The 16,334-nt window shown below is 64.2% G+C and overlaps 7 protein-coding genes across 7 annotated transcripts in view; 3 read left to right on the forward strand and 4 right to left on the reverse strand.

Annotated features, from left to right (window-relative positions):
- The window catches only part of PFL1_03557 (uncharacterized protein), a gene marked incomplete at both ends in the record, with an annotated part of 1,364 nt that extends 659 nt beyond the window's left edge, over positions 1-705 (reverse strand). The window contains one exon of the mRNA XM_007881077.1: positions 157-705. Within this exon, the coding sequence (XP_007879268.1) occupies positions 157-705 (549 nt within the window). The remainder of the gene's footprint in view (positions 1-156) is intronic.
- A 467-nt stretch (positions 706-1,172) lies between these two features.
- On the forward strand, positions 1,173-3,455 carry PFL1_03558 (uncharacterized protein; the record flags this gene model as incomplete). Its single annotated transcript, XM_007881078.1, has 4 exons — positions 1,173-1,526; positions 1,630-2,455; positions 2,497-2,818; positions 2,939-3,455. 4 exons carry the CDS (start codon positions 1,173-1,175, stop codon positions 3,453-3,455), a joined length of 2,019 nt encoding a protein of 672 aa, XP_007879269.1.
- A 120-nt stretch (positions 3,456-3,575) lies between these two features.
- On the reverse strand, positions 3,576-4,835 carry PFL1_03559 (uncharacterized protein; the record flags this gene model as incomplete). Its single annotated transcript, XM_007881079.1, has 2 exons — positions 3,576-4,055; positions 4,173-4,835. The coding sequence occupies 2 exons, from the start codon at positions 4,833-4,835 to the stop codon at positions 3,576-3,578; spliced, it is 1,143 nt and encodes a 380-aa protein (XP_007879270.1).
- Positions 4,836-5,380: 545 nt separating this feature from the next.
- On the forward strand, positions 5,381-6,433 carry PFL1_03560 (uncharacterized protein; the record flags this gene model as incomplete). The annotated part of the gene is made up of 2 exons (XM_007881080.1): positions 5,381-5,396; positions 5,532-6,433. 2 exons carry the CDS (start codon positions 5,381-5,383, stop codon positions 6,431-6,433), a joined length of 918 nt encoding a protein of 305 aa, XP_007879271.1.
- A 239-nt stretch (positions 6,434-6,672) lies between these two features.
- On the reverse strand, positions 6,673-10,501 carry PFL1_03561 (uncharacterized protein; the record flags this gene model as incomplete). Its single annotated transcript, XM_007881081.1, has 6 exons — positions 6,673-7,443; positions 7,532-8,062; positions 8,141-8,262; positions 8,356-8,461; positions 8,543-8,661; positions 8,743-10,501. The coding sequence occupies 6 exons, from the start codon at positions 10,499-10,501 to the stop codon at positions 6,673-6,675; spliced, it is 3,408 nt and encodes a 1,135-aa protein (XP_007879272.1).
- A 1,876-nt stretch (positions 10,502-12,377) lies between these two features.
- Positions 12,378-13,695, reverse strand: PFL1_03562 (uncharacterized protein; the record flags this gene model as incomplete). The annotated part of the gene is made up of 3 exons (XM_007881082.1): positions 12,378-12,671; positions 12,776-13,101; positions 13,197-13,695. The coding sequence occupies 3 exons, from the start codon at positions 13,693-13,695 to the stop codon at positions 12,378-12,380; spliced, it is 1,119 nt and encodes a 372-aa protein (XP_007879273.1).
- Positions 13,696-14,096: 401 nt separating this feature from the next.
- Positions 14,097-16,273, forward strand: PFL1_03563 (uncharacterized protein; the record flags this gene model as incomplete). The annotated part of the gene is made up of 2 exons (XM_007881083.1): positions 14,097-16,054; positions 16,159-16,273. 2 exons carry the CDS (start codon positions 14,097-14,099, stop codon positions 16,271-16,273), a joined length of 2,073 nt encoding a protein of 690 aa, XP_007879274.1.
- Positions 16,274-16,334: the final 61 nt, after the last annotated feature.

Here is a 16,334-nt window from a genome sequence, read left to right on the forward strand (position 1 = left end):
CGNGCGCGCGCGNGNGNGNGNGNGNGNGNGGNGNGGNGNGCGGCGCGNGNGNGNGNGGGNGGGGGGGGGGGAACGATGACGAGATCAGCGACGTGGGACGCAGGTGTCAATGCCGGGTGCGTCGGTGCGGACAGGGAAAGGGTCCGGACGACTCACGTGTCCGCAGAGCTGCGAGAGGCGCGGGATGCCGCCCATGGCAGCGACGACGCCCCTCTTGACCTCGGGAAAGGCAAAGACGGACCTTTGGCTTGCGACGACAATGTCGCAGTTGACCAGGGTCTCTGCTCCGCCGCCCATGCAGATTCCGTCGACGGCGGCGATGATGGGCTTGGTGCTCCTCCTGGTGCTGAGCGCACCGAAGCCGCCCTGGTGGAGCCTCTGGAGCGACTTGGAGTACTCGCTCTCTGCCTGCATCGGCTGCCCCGAGGGGTGCAGGACGGTCTCGACCTTGCCCCTGTTCTTGTCGAGCCAGTTCTTGAGGTCCTGTCCGGCGCAGAAGGCGCGGCCGTTGCCCGTGAGGACCATGATCCAGAGCGAGGGCTCGTGCTCGAAAAAGTCAAAGCTGCGGCGGATGTCGACCTCGAGCTCGTCGGTCATGGCATTGAGCTGCTGCGGCCGGTTGAGCGTCATCTGGAAGACGTGCGGGGCGGGCAGGCTGAGGACCAGGTGGGAGCCCACCTTTGGCAGCGAGGGGGAGGACGACATGGCAGTGGTGGTGGTGGAGGCGGCGGTGGGGGTGGTGGTCGCGGTTCTGGTCACAAGTGCGAGTTGCTCGGATGAGGGGGCAAGGGGAGTGAGGACGAGAGGGGGACTGGGAGCGGCTACTGTGCTGGGCCGTCGCTTTTGTCGCCGCCGCCGCCGTGGCTGTGGGTTGGGGCCGTTACCCCGCATTCGAAGGAAGGGTCTGCCGGCTGCTTGTCTTGGCCCGCCCCACCGGCTTCCGCTGCCGGCCTCTTGGCCGGTCTTCCGGTCTGCGCGCTGGGGGCCACTCCGCTTACGTAATCAGCCCATTCCACTTCGCCGCCACTCCCGCAACCCGAACCGTTCCCTCAACTTTTTTCCTCCACGAGAGGGCAGCATGGGGGCCTTCGCTTGGCCCAAAGCTTCCAGCCTTCCCTGCTCTTCCCTCTTCGAGCCTTCCATCAAGTCTTCCCTCCAGCCAGCCATCCGACATGCCCAAGCGGCAAAAACTCACACATACCGCTTCGGCGGCCTCTGAGCCTCACGAGGCCGGCATCACACCTGCCCAGCCGGCTTCCGGTCAGGACGGCAGCACCTCGCCTTCGTCCTCGAGCGACCACGCCTCCACCTCTTCCTCGGCGGGCAGCGACGGCGACGACAACGACAATGACGAAGAGGAACGGAGTCTCACAGGCTCACGGTCAGGGGCTGAAGGTGAAGACAACGATGACATCGACGAAGAAGCTGGTAGCGATTCAACGGAAGACGAAGACGAAGAAGAGGAGGAGGAGGAGCAGGTACCCCAGAAACCCGCATTCGACGAGAGCAAGGCCAAGAGCAAGCTGGTGAGTTGAGAGCTCTGATCGGCAGCCGTCTGACCAGCTGTCACATCGCTGCTCCGGGCAAAGTCTCGCTGACCGCGCCGTCAATGCTTTCCGTTGTCCGCAGCATCAAGGCGTCAAGTCCATCAGGGCGGCGGCCAAGACAGCCAAGGCGTTCGAACTGCAAAGGCTCGTCAAGAAGCTGCGGAGCTCCAAGGGCAAAGCATCGCAGGACAAGGCCGCGCTCGAACAAGAGATTGAGGGGGTAAAGCAGGTCGACACCCACGATCTGGCCCGGCGCGCGCTCCTCGCCAAGATGGTCAAGAACAAGCTTCTCCCGCGCCCCGCCGCACGGCTCCCCGAGGACGAGGTCGAGGCCGAATTTCCCTTTGCCGCTCTCGTCAAGGCCGAACCGCTGCTCAAGGACGAGCAGGTGGCCAAGAAGGGCGAGGCTGCGGCCGACAAGGTGCACGAAAAGGTCATGGCCATGCTCGTCAGCTCCAAGAAGCTCGCCGATGAAGTATCGCAGCGCGTCGAGGCGCTCAAAGTCCTGGCGGGCCTGCAGGAGGAGAGCAAGAGTAAGCTCCAAGCCACAAAGGACGCCAAGACTCTCAACGGCAGCGACAAGGACAAGCGGCTGGACGAGGACGCCGAGCAACTCGACGCGTCCGGCAGCGAGGACGAAAACGACGACGATGACGACGAAGAAGAAGAAGACGACGAGGACGACGAGGACGACGAGGATGACGCGGCCGACGAAGAAGAGCTGGAGCGGCTCGGCAGGGAGAAGATTGCGGCATTGGGCGATCTTTCGCAGTGGGACGACATGCTCGCCTCAGACTCTGACGAGGCTGGTGACGACGACGACGACGACGACGAGGACGAAGACGAAGAAAAGAGGAGCACGACAAGAAGGGCAAGTCAGCGCGAGGCGGCAAGCGAAAGCGACAGAGGTCCAACTCGATCTCGCAGTCCGAGTACGGCTCCGACGAAGAGGCGGCTAGCGAGGGCGAGCTCGTCTCCGACGACGACGGCAGCGAGGAGGAAGGAGGTTCGGACTCGGACGCCGATTCAGACGGTAGCGTGGACGATTCGGACTCGGACTCGGCACCGTCCAAGAAGAAGAGCAAGACAAAGAAGGGACCTTCGTCATCGACCTTCCTGCCGTCGCTCTCGACGGGCTTCATCGGCGGACGGAGCGACGACGACTGGAGCGACGCCGAGGCGGACCTGGCCGATCGCGACCTGTCAGAGATCAAGAGCGGCAAGAAGAAGCGCGAGTCAAAGAACCGGATGGGTCAGCGTGCCCGCAAGGCGTGAGTAGCACCGGCAAAATTCGGGGTTCCTGTCGACGCCTTTCGATGTCGAGGGCCTCCCCAATGTTTCTGACCGCATTCACCATTTTTCACATGCTCCTCACCCTTGCGCCGTCGCAGGCTCTATGAGAAAAAGTACGGTCGCAACGCCAACCACATCAAGATTCGGGAAAAGGAGAAGCGCAAAACGGAACGTCGACCCTCCTCGGCCGCCGCTGCCGCCGCAGGGGCAGGTGGGGAGGGATCAACGAGGCCGGTCTATGGAAAGGGGACGCAGGGTGCGGGATGGGGCGCATCGCGCCGCGCCTTGCCGTCGCAGGAAAAGAGCGCGCCCCAGCTCGAAAGCGGCATCGATACCCGCCGTACCCGTGGCGGTGGCGGCGTCAGGCCGACGCAACGTCCGCCGCCGAATCGACAGGCAGGCCCGCCATCGCGCGCTCCCGTCACTCGCGACCACGCTGCGCCACCGCAGCAGCGATCGGCTCCGCCGCCCGCCAGGCCGGCATCGACACCGGCGGCGTCCGCTGGTGCCTCGAGCAAGAAAGAGGAGATGCATCCCAGCTGGATCGCAAAGCAGCGTCAGAAGGAACTGGCGGCCGCTACCAAGCCGGCTGGCAAGAAGATTACATTCGATTAGACGGACCCCCTTTCTCCTGCACGCATCCAGTCATGTCTGTCCCACCGGCTCGCCACCCTGCGTCTCATATCGCTGAGGGATCCCCCACTGCATCGACGAAACATCGTTCCGCGCCGCCCTTCATCCCCTCCTCTCTGCGACACGGACGAGGTCCGCGACGACGCCCATGGCCGTGACGTCGGCGCCCGCACCGGCGCCCTGGACAATGAGGGGCCTGGCGCTGTAGCGCTTGGTGTGGAAGGCGACAATGTTGTCGGAGCCGCTGAGGGACGAGGCAAAGGGGTGCGACGAGGGGTACTTTTCCAGGCTCGCCTTGATTTCGCCCTTTTCGACGTCAATGACGCCGACGTAGCGCAGCACGCAGCCCTCGTTGGCGGCCGCCTGGTTGAGGGCCGTGTAGTCTCCGTCAAACTCGGGCAGGCGCTGCACGTACTCGTCGCCCGACTTGACGTCGGACAGGGGAGCGGGCGTGAGCGAGTGGGTGGGCACCGACAGGTAGCCCTCGGCCAGCGAAGTCGAGAGCGAGGGGACCAGGCGAGAGAGGATGGCCAGCTTGCGGGCAACGTCCGAGCCGTTGAGGTCGTCGTCCGGATGCGGCTCCTATGGTCGTCGATCCGACGGTCAGAGGGGGCAGGCAGATACAAAAGCGGAGGGCATGGTATGGTGAGCCTGCCGAATCGAAGCTGCGCAGGCTCTCCAGGCCCGAGCGGCACTCACAGTGTATCCGTTCTCCTTGGCCACCTTGACGATCTGGGAGAACTTGGCGTCTCCGCCCTTGGGCGTGCTGAATTCGTTGAAGATGTAGCTGAGAGTGCCGCTGAAGACGCCCTCGATCTTTGTGATCTCGTCGCCGGTGTAGATGAGGTCGTTGAGGGTGCCGATGATGGGGAGGCCCGCACCGACGGTGCTCTCCTGGTAGACGAGGGGCCCGGTGGAGCCGGGCTTTTCGTTGGACTTGAGCTGCTTGATCTGGTTGTAGAGGTCGAGGGAGCCGCTAAAGGCCTTTTTGTTGGGGGTGACGACGCTGAGGCCGGCCTTGAGGAATTCGGGGTAGAACTGGGCGACGGTCTCGTCGGACGTGTTGTCGACGACGGCCGTGTGGCGTCCCGAGTCGTTTGTGATCTTCTGCAGCTCGACGACGAGGTCCGGCAGGGCGAGGGCCGACGTGGGGCTGTTGGAGAGGAGCTTCTTCCAGTCGGCCGGGGGCGCGAGCGAGAGGGGCGAGGCTGGGGTGCTGAGCAGCGTCTTTTTGCTGTTCTGCAGGGCGACAATGTGGAGCCGCGAGGCGAGGTTGGGGATGGTGGTGAGCTGCGAAATGACCGAGGTGCCCACCAGACCGACGCCGATGATGGCAACGTTGATTCCCTGCGATGTGGACATGGTGGCGGTGGTGGCGATAGGCTGTGTGCGAAGAGAGAGATGTGGTGGGGTATTCACGAGGTGACGATGCTGGTGGGTTGGAGCCAAGGACGGGTAGGTTGGGCCTGGCGGGTGAGGCGACTTTCTTCCGGCCTGCTGCTAGTTGGCCGCTGCCCGACTTCTTGCCCGTCTGCGAGGCTGCGAGGCTGCAGGTCCCCCCGAGTCACCGCGGCGTGCGCTGTGTCTGTCGCACGAGCCACGGCCCTTTTCCCTTGGGCTGGAAAAGTGGAGCAGCTCGGTTCGCTGCTCGGAAATCGGAAATTGACGGAAGCTTCTCAGCGTCCGCCCGCCGGGGATACGGTAGGGCAGCCAGCCGGCAAAGGCCCACCCCCAGGCGTCCTCGAGTGGGCGGGCCAAGGCGCTTGCTGACTTGATCCTGCCGCCTCGCTGCCCGACCACCTCGCTCGTTTGCTCACATTTACGTCTCACCACCACCACCAACACCACCACCGCCACCCTCCTACCATACCACATACGGAACTGTCACACACACCGCCGACCGCAACATGTTCACCGGAATCGGTGAGTTTTGGAGGCAGGCAAGCAACGGTTCAGCTGCCACTGCGACACCGTCTCTGACATTCTCCCCCTTTCCCCCTTTCTTTGCTCCTCCCCACGACACGACGACGACGACGACGACGACGACGACGACGACAGTCGAGCTTCTCGCTCCCATCCTCTCCATCGAGGCGCTGGATACGACCCAGTCGGGTGGGGGCGGCTTCTCGATCACCATCAGCGAGTGCGCCTCGATCCTCAAAGACTGCCACATTGGCGACAGCATCGCCGTCAACGGCACCTGCCTGACCGTCACCGAGTTTGACGTCGAGCAGCACGGCGGCTACTTCAAGATCGGCGTGGCCCCAGAGACGCTCAAAAAGACCAACCTCGGCACGCTGCACAAGGGCGACAAGGTCAACTGCGAGCGCGCCATGGACGCCCACACCCGCTTCGGCGGCCACTTTGTCCAGGGCCACGTCGACACCACCGCCGTCATCCGCAGCGTCGTTCCCACCGGCAACGCGCTCACGCTCACCCTCCGCCTCAAGAATGAACCCGACATGCTTCCCGCCCCCTCGTCCCTCTCGCCCTACCTCATCCCAAAGGGCTACGTGACCCTCGACGGCGCGTCCCTCACCCTCATCGAGGTATCCCCACCCACCGGCGGCCTCCTCCCCTCCAACTCGACCGCAGGAGAATTCAGAGAGGATGCGGCATCCACGGAAGACAAGAAGGACGTCGTCGAGTTCTCCGTCATGCTCATCAAGCACACTCAGGAGGTCATCGGCCTCAGCAGAAAGAAGCCAGGCGACACCGTCAACGTCGAGCTCGACATGGTCGGCAAGTACGTCTACCGCGCCGTCATGGGATCCCTCGAGCGCGACAGCGAGGAGGCTTCGCCGTCTTCAGCGGGCGCCACTTCGGGGGCATCCGGGTCCGTCGATGCCGGTCGTCAGGTCGTGGGCGAGGCTGCGGGTCCGGCCTCCACACAGGCGCTCGAGGGCATGGTCGAGCGGATCGTAAGAAGGGTTCTCACCGAACAGCAGTCGAAGCAGTAGCAGCGGTTTATCTCCCGCTCACGCGAGAACTGCAGCACAAGCAATACAGCGGGCATCCCATTTCAAAACTTTATTCGCGGCTCGTTTGCCGGGATCACTGGGGCGCTGCCGGTACATGCTGTAGGAATGCGGGCGTCGCGGCCTGTCGCCGCTCGCTGCTTTTGGTGCGCCGCTTTGTCCCCTTTTCTCAAGGCGGCGGCGCTGGGAGGCTCTTGCATTGCTGCTTGGACGTTCGGAGCTCAGGCGGCCCGGGCCGAGACGGCCTGCTGGCGGATCTTGACGAGCTCATCGATGGCTGCCACCATGTTGACCGAGGAAGCGACGCTCGTCTTGCTGGCGCCGGCGCTGGGAAGGGGCGGGACGGGCTCCTGGTGCCTGGGCTCCTCGAGCGAGTCGATGGACGTGGGCTTGCGGCGCAGGCGGTGCTTGGACTTGTCGGCTCCGCTGGTGGTCGACGACGACGACGCGTCGATGTGCGCGCCATCGAACGGGTCGGCCGCGTGCTTCTTCTTCCTCCTGAAGGTGCCCGAAGAAATGGTCTTGGTGGTGCCCGTGCCGGTGCTGGTGCTGCGCGAGCGGGCGTGGCCCATGCGGCTCAGGAGCCTCTTGCCCAGGCCGCCCGACACCGAGATCGTCTCGTTCCTGCTGATGTAGGGCGCTTGCTTCTCGTCGCCGGGCCTCGACGCGGGGGGCGCCTGGTCAACACCGCCATGCGGCCACAGCGGCGTGGTGGCAGACGACGACGACGACAGCATCGCGGTGCCTTGAGCGGTGGTCTCCTGCCTCTCGCTACCCCACTCGTCGTGCGAGGGCTCAGTGGTGCCCGCCGTCATCGCAGGTCGTTCTTTGGCCTCGCTGGCTGCCAGAGCCTGCTGGGGGTTGGATTCGGCGGACGAGGGGCGCGCGCCCTTGTCGCTGGCGGCTTCAAAGGTGCGCAGCATGGCCTCAACCTCGAGCTCGACGTTGAACTCCTTGATACGAGCGCGTAGCAGGGCGGACTGGGGACGGAGCTGAAGGGTAAGGTGGTCGAGCAGGAGTGGTGCTCACGATCAGCCACGGAACATGACTCCTTCCGGCTCGAGGGCGTGCAGCACTCACGTAGAACTCTCGATAGTCGCGGAGCAGCTTGACCTCTGCCTCGACGGGAACAAAGCCGTTCTCGGTGTCGCCGAGGGCGAAGAAAGCCAGCAGCCTGCGCAGCAGGACGGGCGCAAAGACGCGGTGGACGCAGAGGTTGCTGATGGCGATGAGCACGTCGAGCGAGAGGCAGTCCACCGCGCGACGCTTGAGGTGGGCGGCGATGAAGTCGGCTGCCTCCTGGGCGCCCATGCCCGAGATAGCGCCCTCTTCCTGCGGCGCTGAAGGCTCGGCGAAGCTTTGGGCCTCGTCATGAAGCTGATAGTGGCCGGGGAGTCGGGGTGGGACGAAGCTGTCCCTGCTCTGATGATGCTCGCCGTGCGGCTTGCGGCTGAAGATGTGCAGAGGCTTGTGCCAGGGAGAGGCCGGAGGCGTGTTGGGGGCGGGATCGGAAGAGGCGCTCGTGCTGGAACTGGCGACAGGGACGTGGTCCGGGAACCCCAGATGGCGGAGGATGGCGATCCTCGTCGGAGCGGCGAGGTACGTCGAGAACTGCAGAGGACACAGAAGGCTACATCGTCAACCAGGCCTGCACTTCGCCGACGGAGCAGGGCGCGGAATCGGACTCACGTTCGACTGAGGAGGCTTGAGCGGCTGGAACTCCTTCAGGGTGTTGCAGAGCTGAGCCCACTGCTTGGCAGGAGCGTTCTGGCGCTGGTAGACGGTCTTCGTGGTCCATGCCAGCAGCTTGGCTGTGGAAGCGCGGGGAGGTGATCGGCTCATGTTCGACGTCAGCCCCTGATTCTGCTCGAAATCGGTAGGTCAGCACGACGGGCGACGCTCACAATCTTCGATGAAGTACAGGTAGGCGAGGATCTGCGAGCCGATGAGGTCGACGACCACTTCGGAGGTGCTTTTATCGATGACGTTCAGCAGGGTCGAGATCCTCAACTATGGGGCCAACCAAAAGCAGCGTCAGTGAGGACACACCGATGACGAAGCTGCTCGCGCTGTCACAGTGGCCAGGCTCACCTTGGCCAGCTCGCGATGCAGCATCCGAAGCGGCTCATTATCGGCAGTGCTCTTCACGGAAGCTTGCGTGTTGCCGACGGTGGCTCGGAGGAGCTGCTTGACGACTTTGGCGGGCACCTCTGCAGCAGACGTCGAAGTCGCAACAAGTTGTCAGTTGGCGCGCCCTGAACGTGGGCACGACGGTTGAAGGAGTGGCCCACCTAGCGCCTTGTCCGATGCAAGGACGTATGCCTGGTCCTCGTGCACAGACGAGGGATCGCGGAAGAGGTCGTCGGAGAGGAATTCGGTCTCGTCCGAAGTACTGCTGTGCATCGACATGCTGAAGGGGCTGACGGCGGTGGACGAGGGGAGGCGGCGCTTCTGATCCGGGCTCTGGCCTCGATCGCCCGTGGGCGACGCCGAATGAGCGCTGCTGAGTGAAGAAGGGCTGAGGTGGCGATTAAAGATGGCGCCGTTTCCCCCCACCGCCTGCGTCGGGCTGGTCGAGAGCGGGCCAGCTGACTTCGTTTTGTCAACGCGCGATCCGTTGCTGGCATGCTGCTCTGCACCAGCGCGCGCGACAGGGATGCCGTCGAGCTGACCAAAGGTACCACGCCTCCTCATGTCTGAAGATCCGTCCGGCGCCGCTCCTCGCTCGGCCGGAGTAGGGGATGTCGGCGAGCGAGGCTCGACGATCAAAGGCGGGACATCGGCATCTGTCAGGTTCTGAGGAGCAAAGTACTCGCCGATCAAACCCTCGATGGTCTCGCGGCTGCTGGCCAGCGCGTCCGACTCAGGGGAAGGCGTGGCTACTGGCTGGCGTGCTGCAGTGACAGCGTCGAAGATCTGGCTCACGGCAGGCGTTGCGTCCTGCGCGGCTTGGCCGTCCTTCGAAGCAGGCGCCTGGCGACGGACCTCGCCATCTCCGTTGTTGGGTTCGGCATGGGCGTTTATGTGCAGCGCCTGACCGTTCGTCGCAGGGGCCTGTTCCGTAGAAGAGCTGGCCGCCGGCTGCTGCGCGAGGTCCTTCTTGACGGACGAGATGCGCTCGGCCGCCGCGTGCGCAAAGTCGGCGGTCTCTCGGATGGACAGTCGCCACGCGTTCAGAGCGGCGAGGGGCGTGACAGTGGCATCGACCTGGTCGCGACCTGAATCAATCGAGTCGGGCTGGACGGTGGGCTGGATGGAGGTCGGTACGTTGCCGGAAGAGTCGGACGGCTCTGCAGACATGGCTGTAGAGTCTTGGTTGCGGACAGACTCGACGCTGGCAGGGAGATTGTCGGAGAGCTCCATGACGCGTGAGCCAAGGGGCATAGGGAAGCCGAAGAGGCAGGGAACAAGGGCGGCAGAGGGGGCGGCGGAGCTGGCCTCGCCAGTGGTGCTTTTCTCCGTCAGAAGCTGAAGCAGAGAGCTGTCGGTACGGTCTGAAGGGCTGGAGCCTCGCAGCGTCAAGGGCGGAGATTCCAGGCGATCGCCACCCTGCCCACGCGGCTGCGCCGTCTCTTCTGCTGGTTTCGGGCTCTCAGCGGTACCGTTCGCGAGCATCTGCACGCCTTTTGGCGCTTGATCCGACCTGTCTGGACTGTGGGCCCGAGCGCCTCTGTCTCCACCTTCCTGCTCTGCAATCGAGTCAAAGTCCGGGTTGGTGACGATGAAGCGGTCTCGCGCCTGGGAGGTGCTGTAAGAAGGCGGCCTGCCGAGGCCGTCGGGCGCCGGAGCGGTTGCTGCGCTCTTCTGCTGCATGTGCGCCGCCATTAGGGCCGTAGCTTGAGCCTGATCGGTTGACGCGATGCTGAAGGGCAGGCAGGCTAGACCTGGGCGCAGGCGGGGGGGGGGAGAGCGGCCGTTACGTTGCTGGTGACGGGAATTGCGGTGAGGTGGACCGCGTCCATCTCGGGGCGGATGGTCGGGCCGCTTTATAAATGAGGTCGTCGGATGCGCAGACGCTCGCCACTCGATCGCCTTCTTGGTGAGCGCCATCCAGTCAGGGGGCTGTGCTGCTTTCCGCCGCGCAGGTGCTTACCTCTGCCCTGTGTTCCGGCTCGAGGATGTGAGGAGAGCAGCCCAGCGTCGTCCTCGAAGGCCTTGATCAAGGCCGCCTCATAGGCTGAAGGGCAGCAGGCGCTCGCCATTCCGAGGGGGTCGGTTCGCGGGCGGCAACGAGGTGGGCAAGCAACCAAAGGAAGAGTTTGCGACATGTTGTAACGAAGCTTCATCGATGTGCTGCCGACTTGACCTCGCCTGAGAAGACGAAAGAGTCTCGGACTCGGCTGCCCGCGATACCACGCGTTCCGGGCTCTCCGACGAAGCGTGAAGAGCTGAGCGCCGTTGAGGGACGCCTTGATTGACCCTTTGATTGGCGGTCAATCCACGCTGAAGATGCCCACGCCCTACTTCTGTGGGTCTCCAGCGTGTTGCTGATCACCGTCAGAGAGCATCGCTGGCACCTGGCTGGTGATGGAACACGCATCTGATCATTTAGAGATCCAGCTGGAGAGACTCTGAACAGAAGAGGAGATCAGAGAATGCAGACGTCGTTACATTCGCTGCGGGATCCGAAGCAGGCAGGGGAGGGCGAAACCAGGTCAGACCATTATCCTGACGGTGGGTGGCGGAGCTCCCGTCGACGTACGGCGTCGCGGGCTGACTCTTACCCCTTCACGCTCATGTCCTGGAAGTTCCAGTCCGCTGGACGGCAGCACCGGAACTGAACCTTGCACTTCATCGCCCCATTGCAGACACCACCCCGATCAACGCCGTTGTCGTCATCTGTCTGGTTTGATGGATCGAGGTCCGTCGGGCGGTGGAAAGGGTGGTAGCGCTTCCCAAGGCCGTCCTGCTGCCTGGCCCGGATATCGGCGCTGCCGAAATGAGCGGCGCGGGGCGGAAGCAGACCGTCGCGCCCCGCGGATCCAGCCCCGACAGCAACGGCCTCGCCGACGGGTTGAGCGTCGACGGGGCCAGCGACGAAGAGAAGGGCCGCCGCGAAGAGGAACGCAGCGCTCAAAAGCTTCATAGTCTCGGCTGCGCGGTATGTCCAGGTAAGGCCGGCTGGCTCGCGAGAGCTTGTTTGTTGCAGAACGTGCGTGGGAGCTGCGCGGGTGGCGGGTTCGGCAAGGGTCCGCGTCAGGGTCAGCCCGAAGTCGCTCGCATGCCAGACGACAGGGGCCGCTACGCAAGGAGCACCCACCGACATACTCACCCGTGAGCCTTAGGGGAAAGGCGAGCCTGGAGTGCAGAGGAAGGGTGCGATGTCGAGAATGGATCGAGCGGTTGAGATGGGGGCAGAGGATGGACCTCGTAGCCTCCCTCTTATACGAATTGGAGGGCCATCCCATGGCCTTCTATCTGCGCCGGCGGAAGAGCACCTACCGGCGGCACCGCCGGAGGCTGGGCCGGGCTCATGCCACACCGCAGTGGGGTGTCTCATGCTCTGCTGGACGCACCTTGCTTGCTTCGCCCTCGACTCGACACGGAGCGCCTGCTCAGAGGGCTGCGGAACTGTGCCGGGCGCCGAGCTCCAGAATCCGGCCTAATCGCGAACTTGCGCCCAGCTGGGGCGAGCATGGGCACCCCACCATGGTGAGCCAGAGCCTACCTGGTGGCCAAAAACGCACGCACGTTGACCCTCGGCGAGCCTAGATTTCGAGGTGGGTGGGTCGAAGCCCAGGGGGCGCTGAGCTTCGCCAATCCCGAGCGATTCGAGCATAGGTCGAAGCACACTGTACTAGCTGTGGCGCAAGAGAGGTAGGCCAGGCTAGAATCGCGGTCACACAAGCTGTATTGCAGAGCAGTCTACAGGTAGCAGCTAGAGAGGGCCCCTCTAGCAGAGTGGCCGAGGCGTCCGCCGTGATGGTCACGGCAGCTCGCCCATGCCGGCCAGGATCCGCTTGGCCCTCTGCCGCCTGAGCTCCAGCGTCCTTGCATCGATCGCAGGGCTGGCCTCGCCTTCGCCATTGGTGGCAGCAGCAGCAGCATCGGCCGTCTTTTCGGCCTCCATGGCCATGGCACCAAACGAGACCGACTTGCCCGTCGACTTGTCTGCGGCAGCAGGGGCGGATGCAGCGGCATCGACATCAGAGACTGTCTCGGCGGCAGCAGTCTCCGGGACTGGTGCGTTGAGCGCCTCCTTGAGCGTCTCGACGAGCCGCTAACAAGGGCATCGTGGACGGGCACACAACAAGAGAAGGTCAGCGCTCGCTCTTGCGCTGCATCGCTCAATCTAGCTAGAGCACGGTCGGACCGCCGACTCACCTGCTTGGCGGCGCCCATGACGCTCTTCAAATAGGCCGTGACCACGGGAACAAAGACCTCAGGGATGAAGTTCTCGCCCTCGTCCTCCTCTGGCTTCTCCTTGTCGGCGGCCGCTGCGTCCCCTTGCCCGTCTTGTGCACCTTGAGCGGCAGTCGGCGCCTCTTCGCTTGGCTTGTCGCCCTGTGCGGCTGGCTTGCGGGTGGCTAGCTCTGGATCGTAGTCGGCTGGCGGGCATGCCAGGGCGTTTCGGAGCAGCCAGTTCTGCTTGGCTTTGTTGAACTTCCAGCTGGCCCGGTCGCTGCTATACACCCTGGCGTACTCGATGGCTGGCGATGGGCGGGAGGAGGAACGTCAAGAGGGAGCGTCAGCAACACGTACGAAGAGGGGTCACTGCGTCGCACCAAGCTCGAAGCCGACTCACCCTTCTTGGCGTGCTCGCTCAGCCTCAGGTCGAGCTCGGGGTCGGGGCCCACGTTGCCCTGCGCCTCTACAGCCTTGACGAGGTTCTCGTCCTTGTTGGATCCCTTCTTGTTGGCCCTGGCCCTCTTGCGCTTCCGTTTCCTCTTGCCGTCGTCTCCTTCGCCTTCGTCCTCATCGCCGCTGTCCTTGGCATCGTCGACGTCCGCTGCCGCCTTTGCAGGTGTTGCCGCCTTGTCCCGCGGCGTGGGCACAGGCGCTGGCTCAGTGGCGGCGACGGTGGTGCTCTGCTTCGGATCTGCTGATTCTTTTGCCTCCTGATCGTCGTCGTCGTTATCGTCGCTGTTGTCGTCGGCATCTGCTGTGCGAGTCTTGTTCTTGCCTCGCCTTGTGCGGGTGCGCTTCCGCTTGGTCGAGGTCGAGGCGTTGGCGGGGTCGGCCGGTGCTGGTGCCGGTGCTGTCGCCGGCGCCGAGCTGGAAGAAGGTGCTGTGGCAGTCGGCATGCTGTCTCTCTTTGGGGCTGGCTCTCTGTCAGCCTGTGGCTAGAGAGGGACGAGGTGGGTGGACGGGATGATGGCGAGCGGGCCATCCGAAGATAGGCACACGCCGGCTGGCTTCCGGCGAGGTGGAGAAGGGCGGGGAGTGGGCCTGCCCTGCCTGCCTGCCCCGAAGAAATTTTTGGACAGAGCGCGCTGCAGCTGCACCAGCCGCATGCACCCGTGCCCGAATCCCGAGTCTTCGGGGCGTCGGGCCTTCCTGAGCTTCGACGGCAGCAAAGGTGGAGAAGAAGCCTGGCCCCGCTTTCCTGCCGGCTCCCCACACGACCACCACCACCACCACCGACCACCATCAGCATCGGCATCGGCACTGGCAACGACACCGGCATTAGCGTTCGCGACCAACAATGGGCAATCTCGCAGGGGTTACCGCCATCCTCTCCGTGCTTGTTCGACCCGCGCTCGTCGTGCCGCACGTCCAGGCACCCGACATCCGTCACCTCGACTGGTCTGCGCTGCACGCATCTGGCGTCCGCTACCTCGTCTTTGACAAGGACAACTGCCTCACCATCCCGCACTCGGATCATCTCGAACCTGCTCTCGTCGAGCCCTGGTCCGAGTGTCAGCGCGTGTTTGGACGAGAAAACATCCTCATCGTGTCCAACTCGAGCGGGTCGACCGACGATCCATCTGGCCTCGGCGCCGAGTCGCTCAGTCGAGCTCTGGGAGTACCCGTCCTCTGCCACAGCCAGAAGAAGCCCGGCGCGACCTGTGTCCGCGATGCCATGGAGTACTTTGTCCGGCTCAGCATCGACCCCGAGGGCACACTGCGGGAGGGGCAACGCATGCCTCCCGGATCCCCGTCGTCCTCAGCCGAGGGTGAGACGTGGCTCGCAAGGCGGAAGTCCCGCAAGCTTCTCCGTGACAGCATCCCGCAAGATTCGAGCGGCAATGGCAGCATCCTCCTCGTCGGCGACAGGACCATGACCGACGTCGTCCTCGCACACCGCATGAACGACGAGCTCGTTCGCCGTAGGAAAAAGGCCGGCATCGACGTCGAGATCGAGTGGAGCGACTACGAGGCTAGAACGACGGGCGCGCCAGCGAACCCGTCCATCGTGCAACCGGGGGAGCCCCTGACGACATTAGGCGCTGCCATGTCGCTCTCGCCTGGCGTCAGCGCTCCTCGCGGCGGCCAGCTTGTGCCGCCACCACAGTGCATCTCGGTGCTGACGACAGGCCTTTGGGCCAATGAGGGCCGTCTCAACATGTGGATGCGCTCCATGGAGAACCGCATCACCCTTTTCCTCATCCAACGAGGCTTCCAGCCAGGTCAGCGTGGCCTCTTCAGCCCGAGGAAGGGCAAGCTCGGCCAAGTGCCTTGGCAGTCGATCGCCGTCCTCGAGAATCCGCAGATCTCTACCCCTGCCGACGTTGAGGCCGCGAACGCGGAAGCTACGTCCCTCGCAGCGGGGCCAGGCGATGAGACGGACGGCCTGCAGACCGCACGACAACCCACCCTCGGCGGTCTGGTGCTGATGGCGATGCTGCGGCCGCTGCCGCCTCGACTTGCCGGCGCGATCCGAGCCGTGATTGAGTCGCGGCCCGTGTCGTGGGTCGCGTTCCACATGAAGGAAGGCTGGAACATCATTGTCAAGGGCCTGCAGCTTGGCGCACGCGAAGCCGGTCTGCTCGAGCCGACGGGACGGCGGAAGAGCCGCCACCTGTACCAGGCCGAGGCCGAGGAGGATCCGCTGCTACCTCCCAGCAGCAGGAAGAGACCGCCTACGCTCCGCAGCGTCCTGTCCTCTCCACCGGTCGGCAGCCCGATTCTGGACCAGATCAGGTGGCCGCGCACGCAGGCAGCTTCTACGGCCTTCCGAACGATGGAAACGTTTTCGGCTAGCAAGTTCCTACAGCGCTTCGACCGGACCTCGTCAGTTTCTACCTCCCCATCTGGTGCGGCTGGCGGCAGCGCCACGTCGAAAGGCACGACAAGGGGGCAAGCGCACCTCGGCCGATCATTCAGCACCTCTACGCGCCTTCGTTCCAAGATCCCTCCTCCATCCTCTTCCCGGGGTCCCGCCACGACGCAGCGGGGCAAGGTACCGATGCGCAACTGGATTGCGGCCCTCTCCGCACTCGTCCTCGTACCAGCATGCTACTACGGCGGTGTGTACCTGCATGATCTGCAGGACCTCCGGAAGGCGGAGAGGGAGCTCAAGGAGAAGAACGAGAGGCAGCTTCGTCTCGTCGAGGCCGAGCGGGTGGCTTCGATCCCGCCGGTCGAGGCGGAAAAGATGCTCGGCTACGACGAAAAGGCGAATAGGGCCAGGCAGGAGGAGAGAGTCGAGAGGAGAAGAGCGTGAGTCTTGGTCTTTCTCGCTGGCCCGACTGGCTCGAGACTCGTTGCTGGCGATGAGATGCTGACCCCGGGACACTTCCGTGGGCGTCATTACGTTCGCACAGACTCGAGTTGACGCTCTACCACCTCAACCACGAGCGCGAGGAGATCCTCGACAAGCTCGAGCGGGTCCAGACGCGTCTGGCTGAGTCGAGATCTGACAACGCCCCTTCGACCTGAGGAAACACGCGACCGCACCGCACATCGGCCGTCATCGATGCATCGACGGCCACCGCATCCG

The sequence above is a fragment of the Pseudozyma flocculosa genome, assembly GCF_000417875.1.
Source record: "Pseudozyma flocculosa PF-1 unplaced genomic scaffold scaffold00011, whole genome shotgun sequence".
NCBI classification, from domain to species: domain Eukaryota; kingdom Fungi; phylum Basidiomycota; class Ustilaginomycetes; order Ustilaginales; family Ustilaginaceae; genus Pseudozyma; species Pseudozyma flocculosa.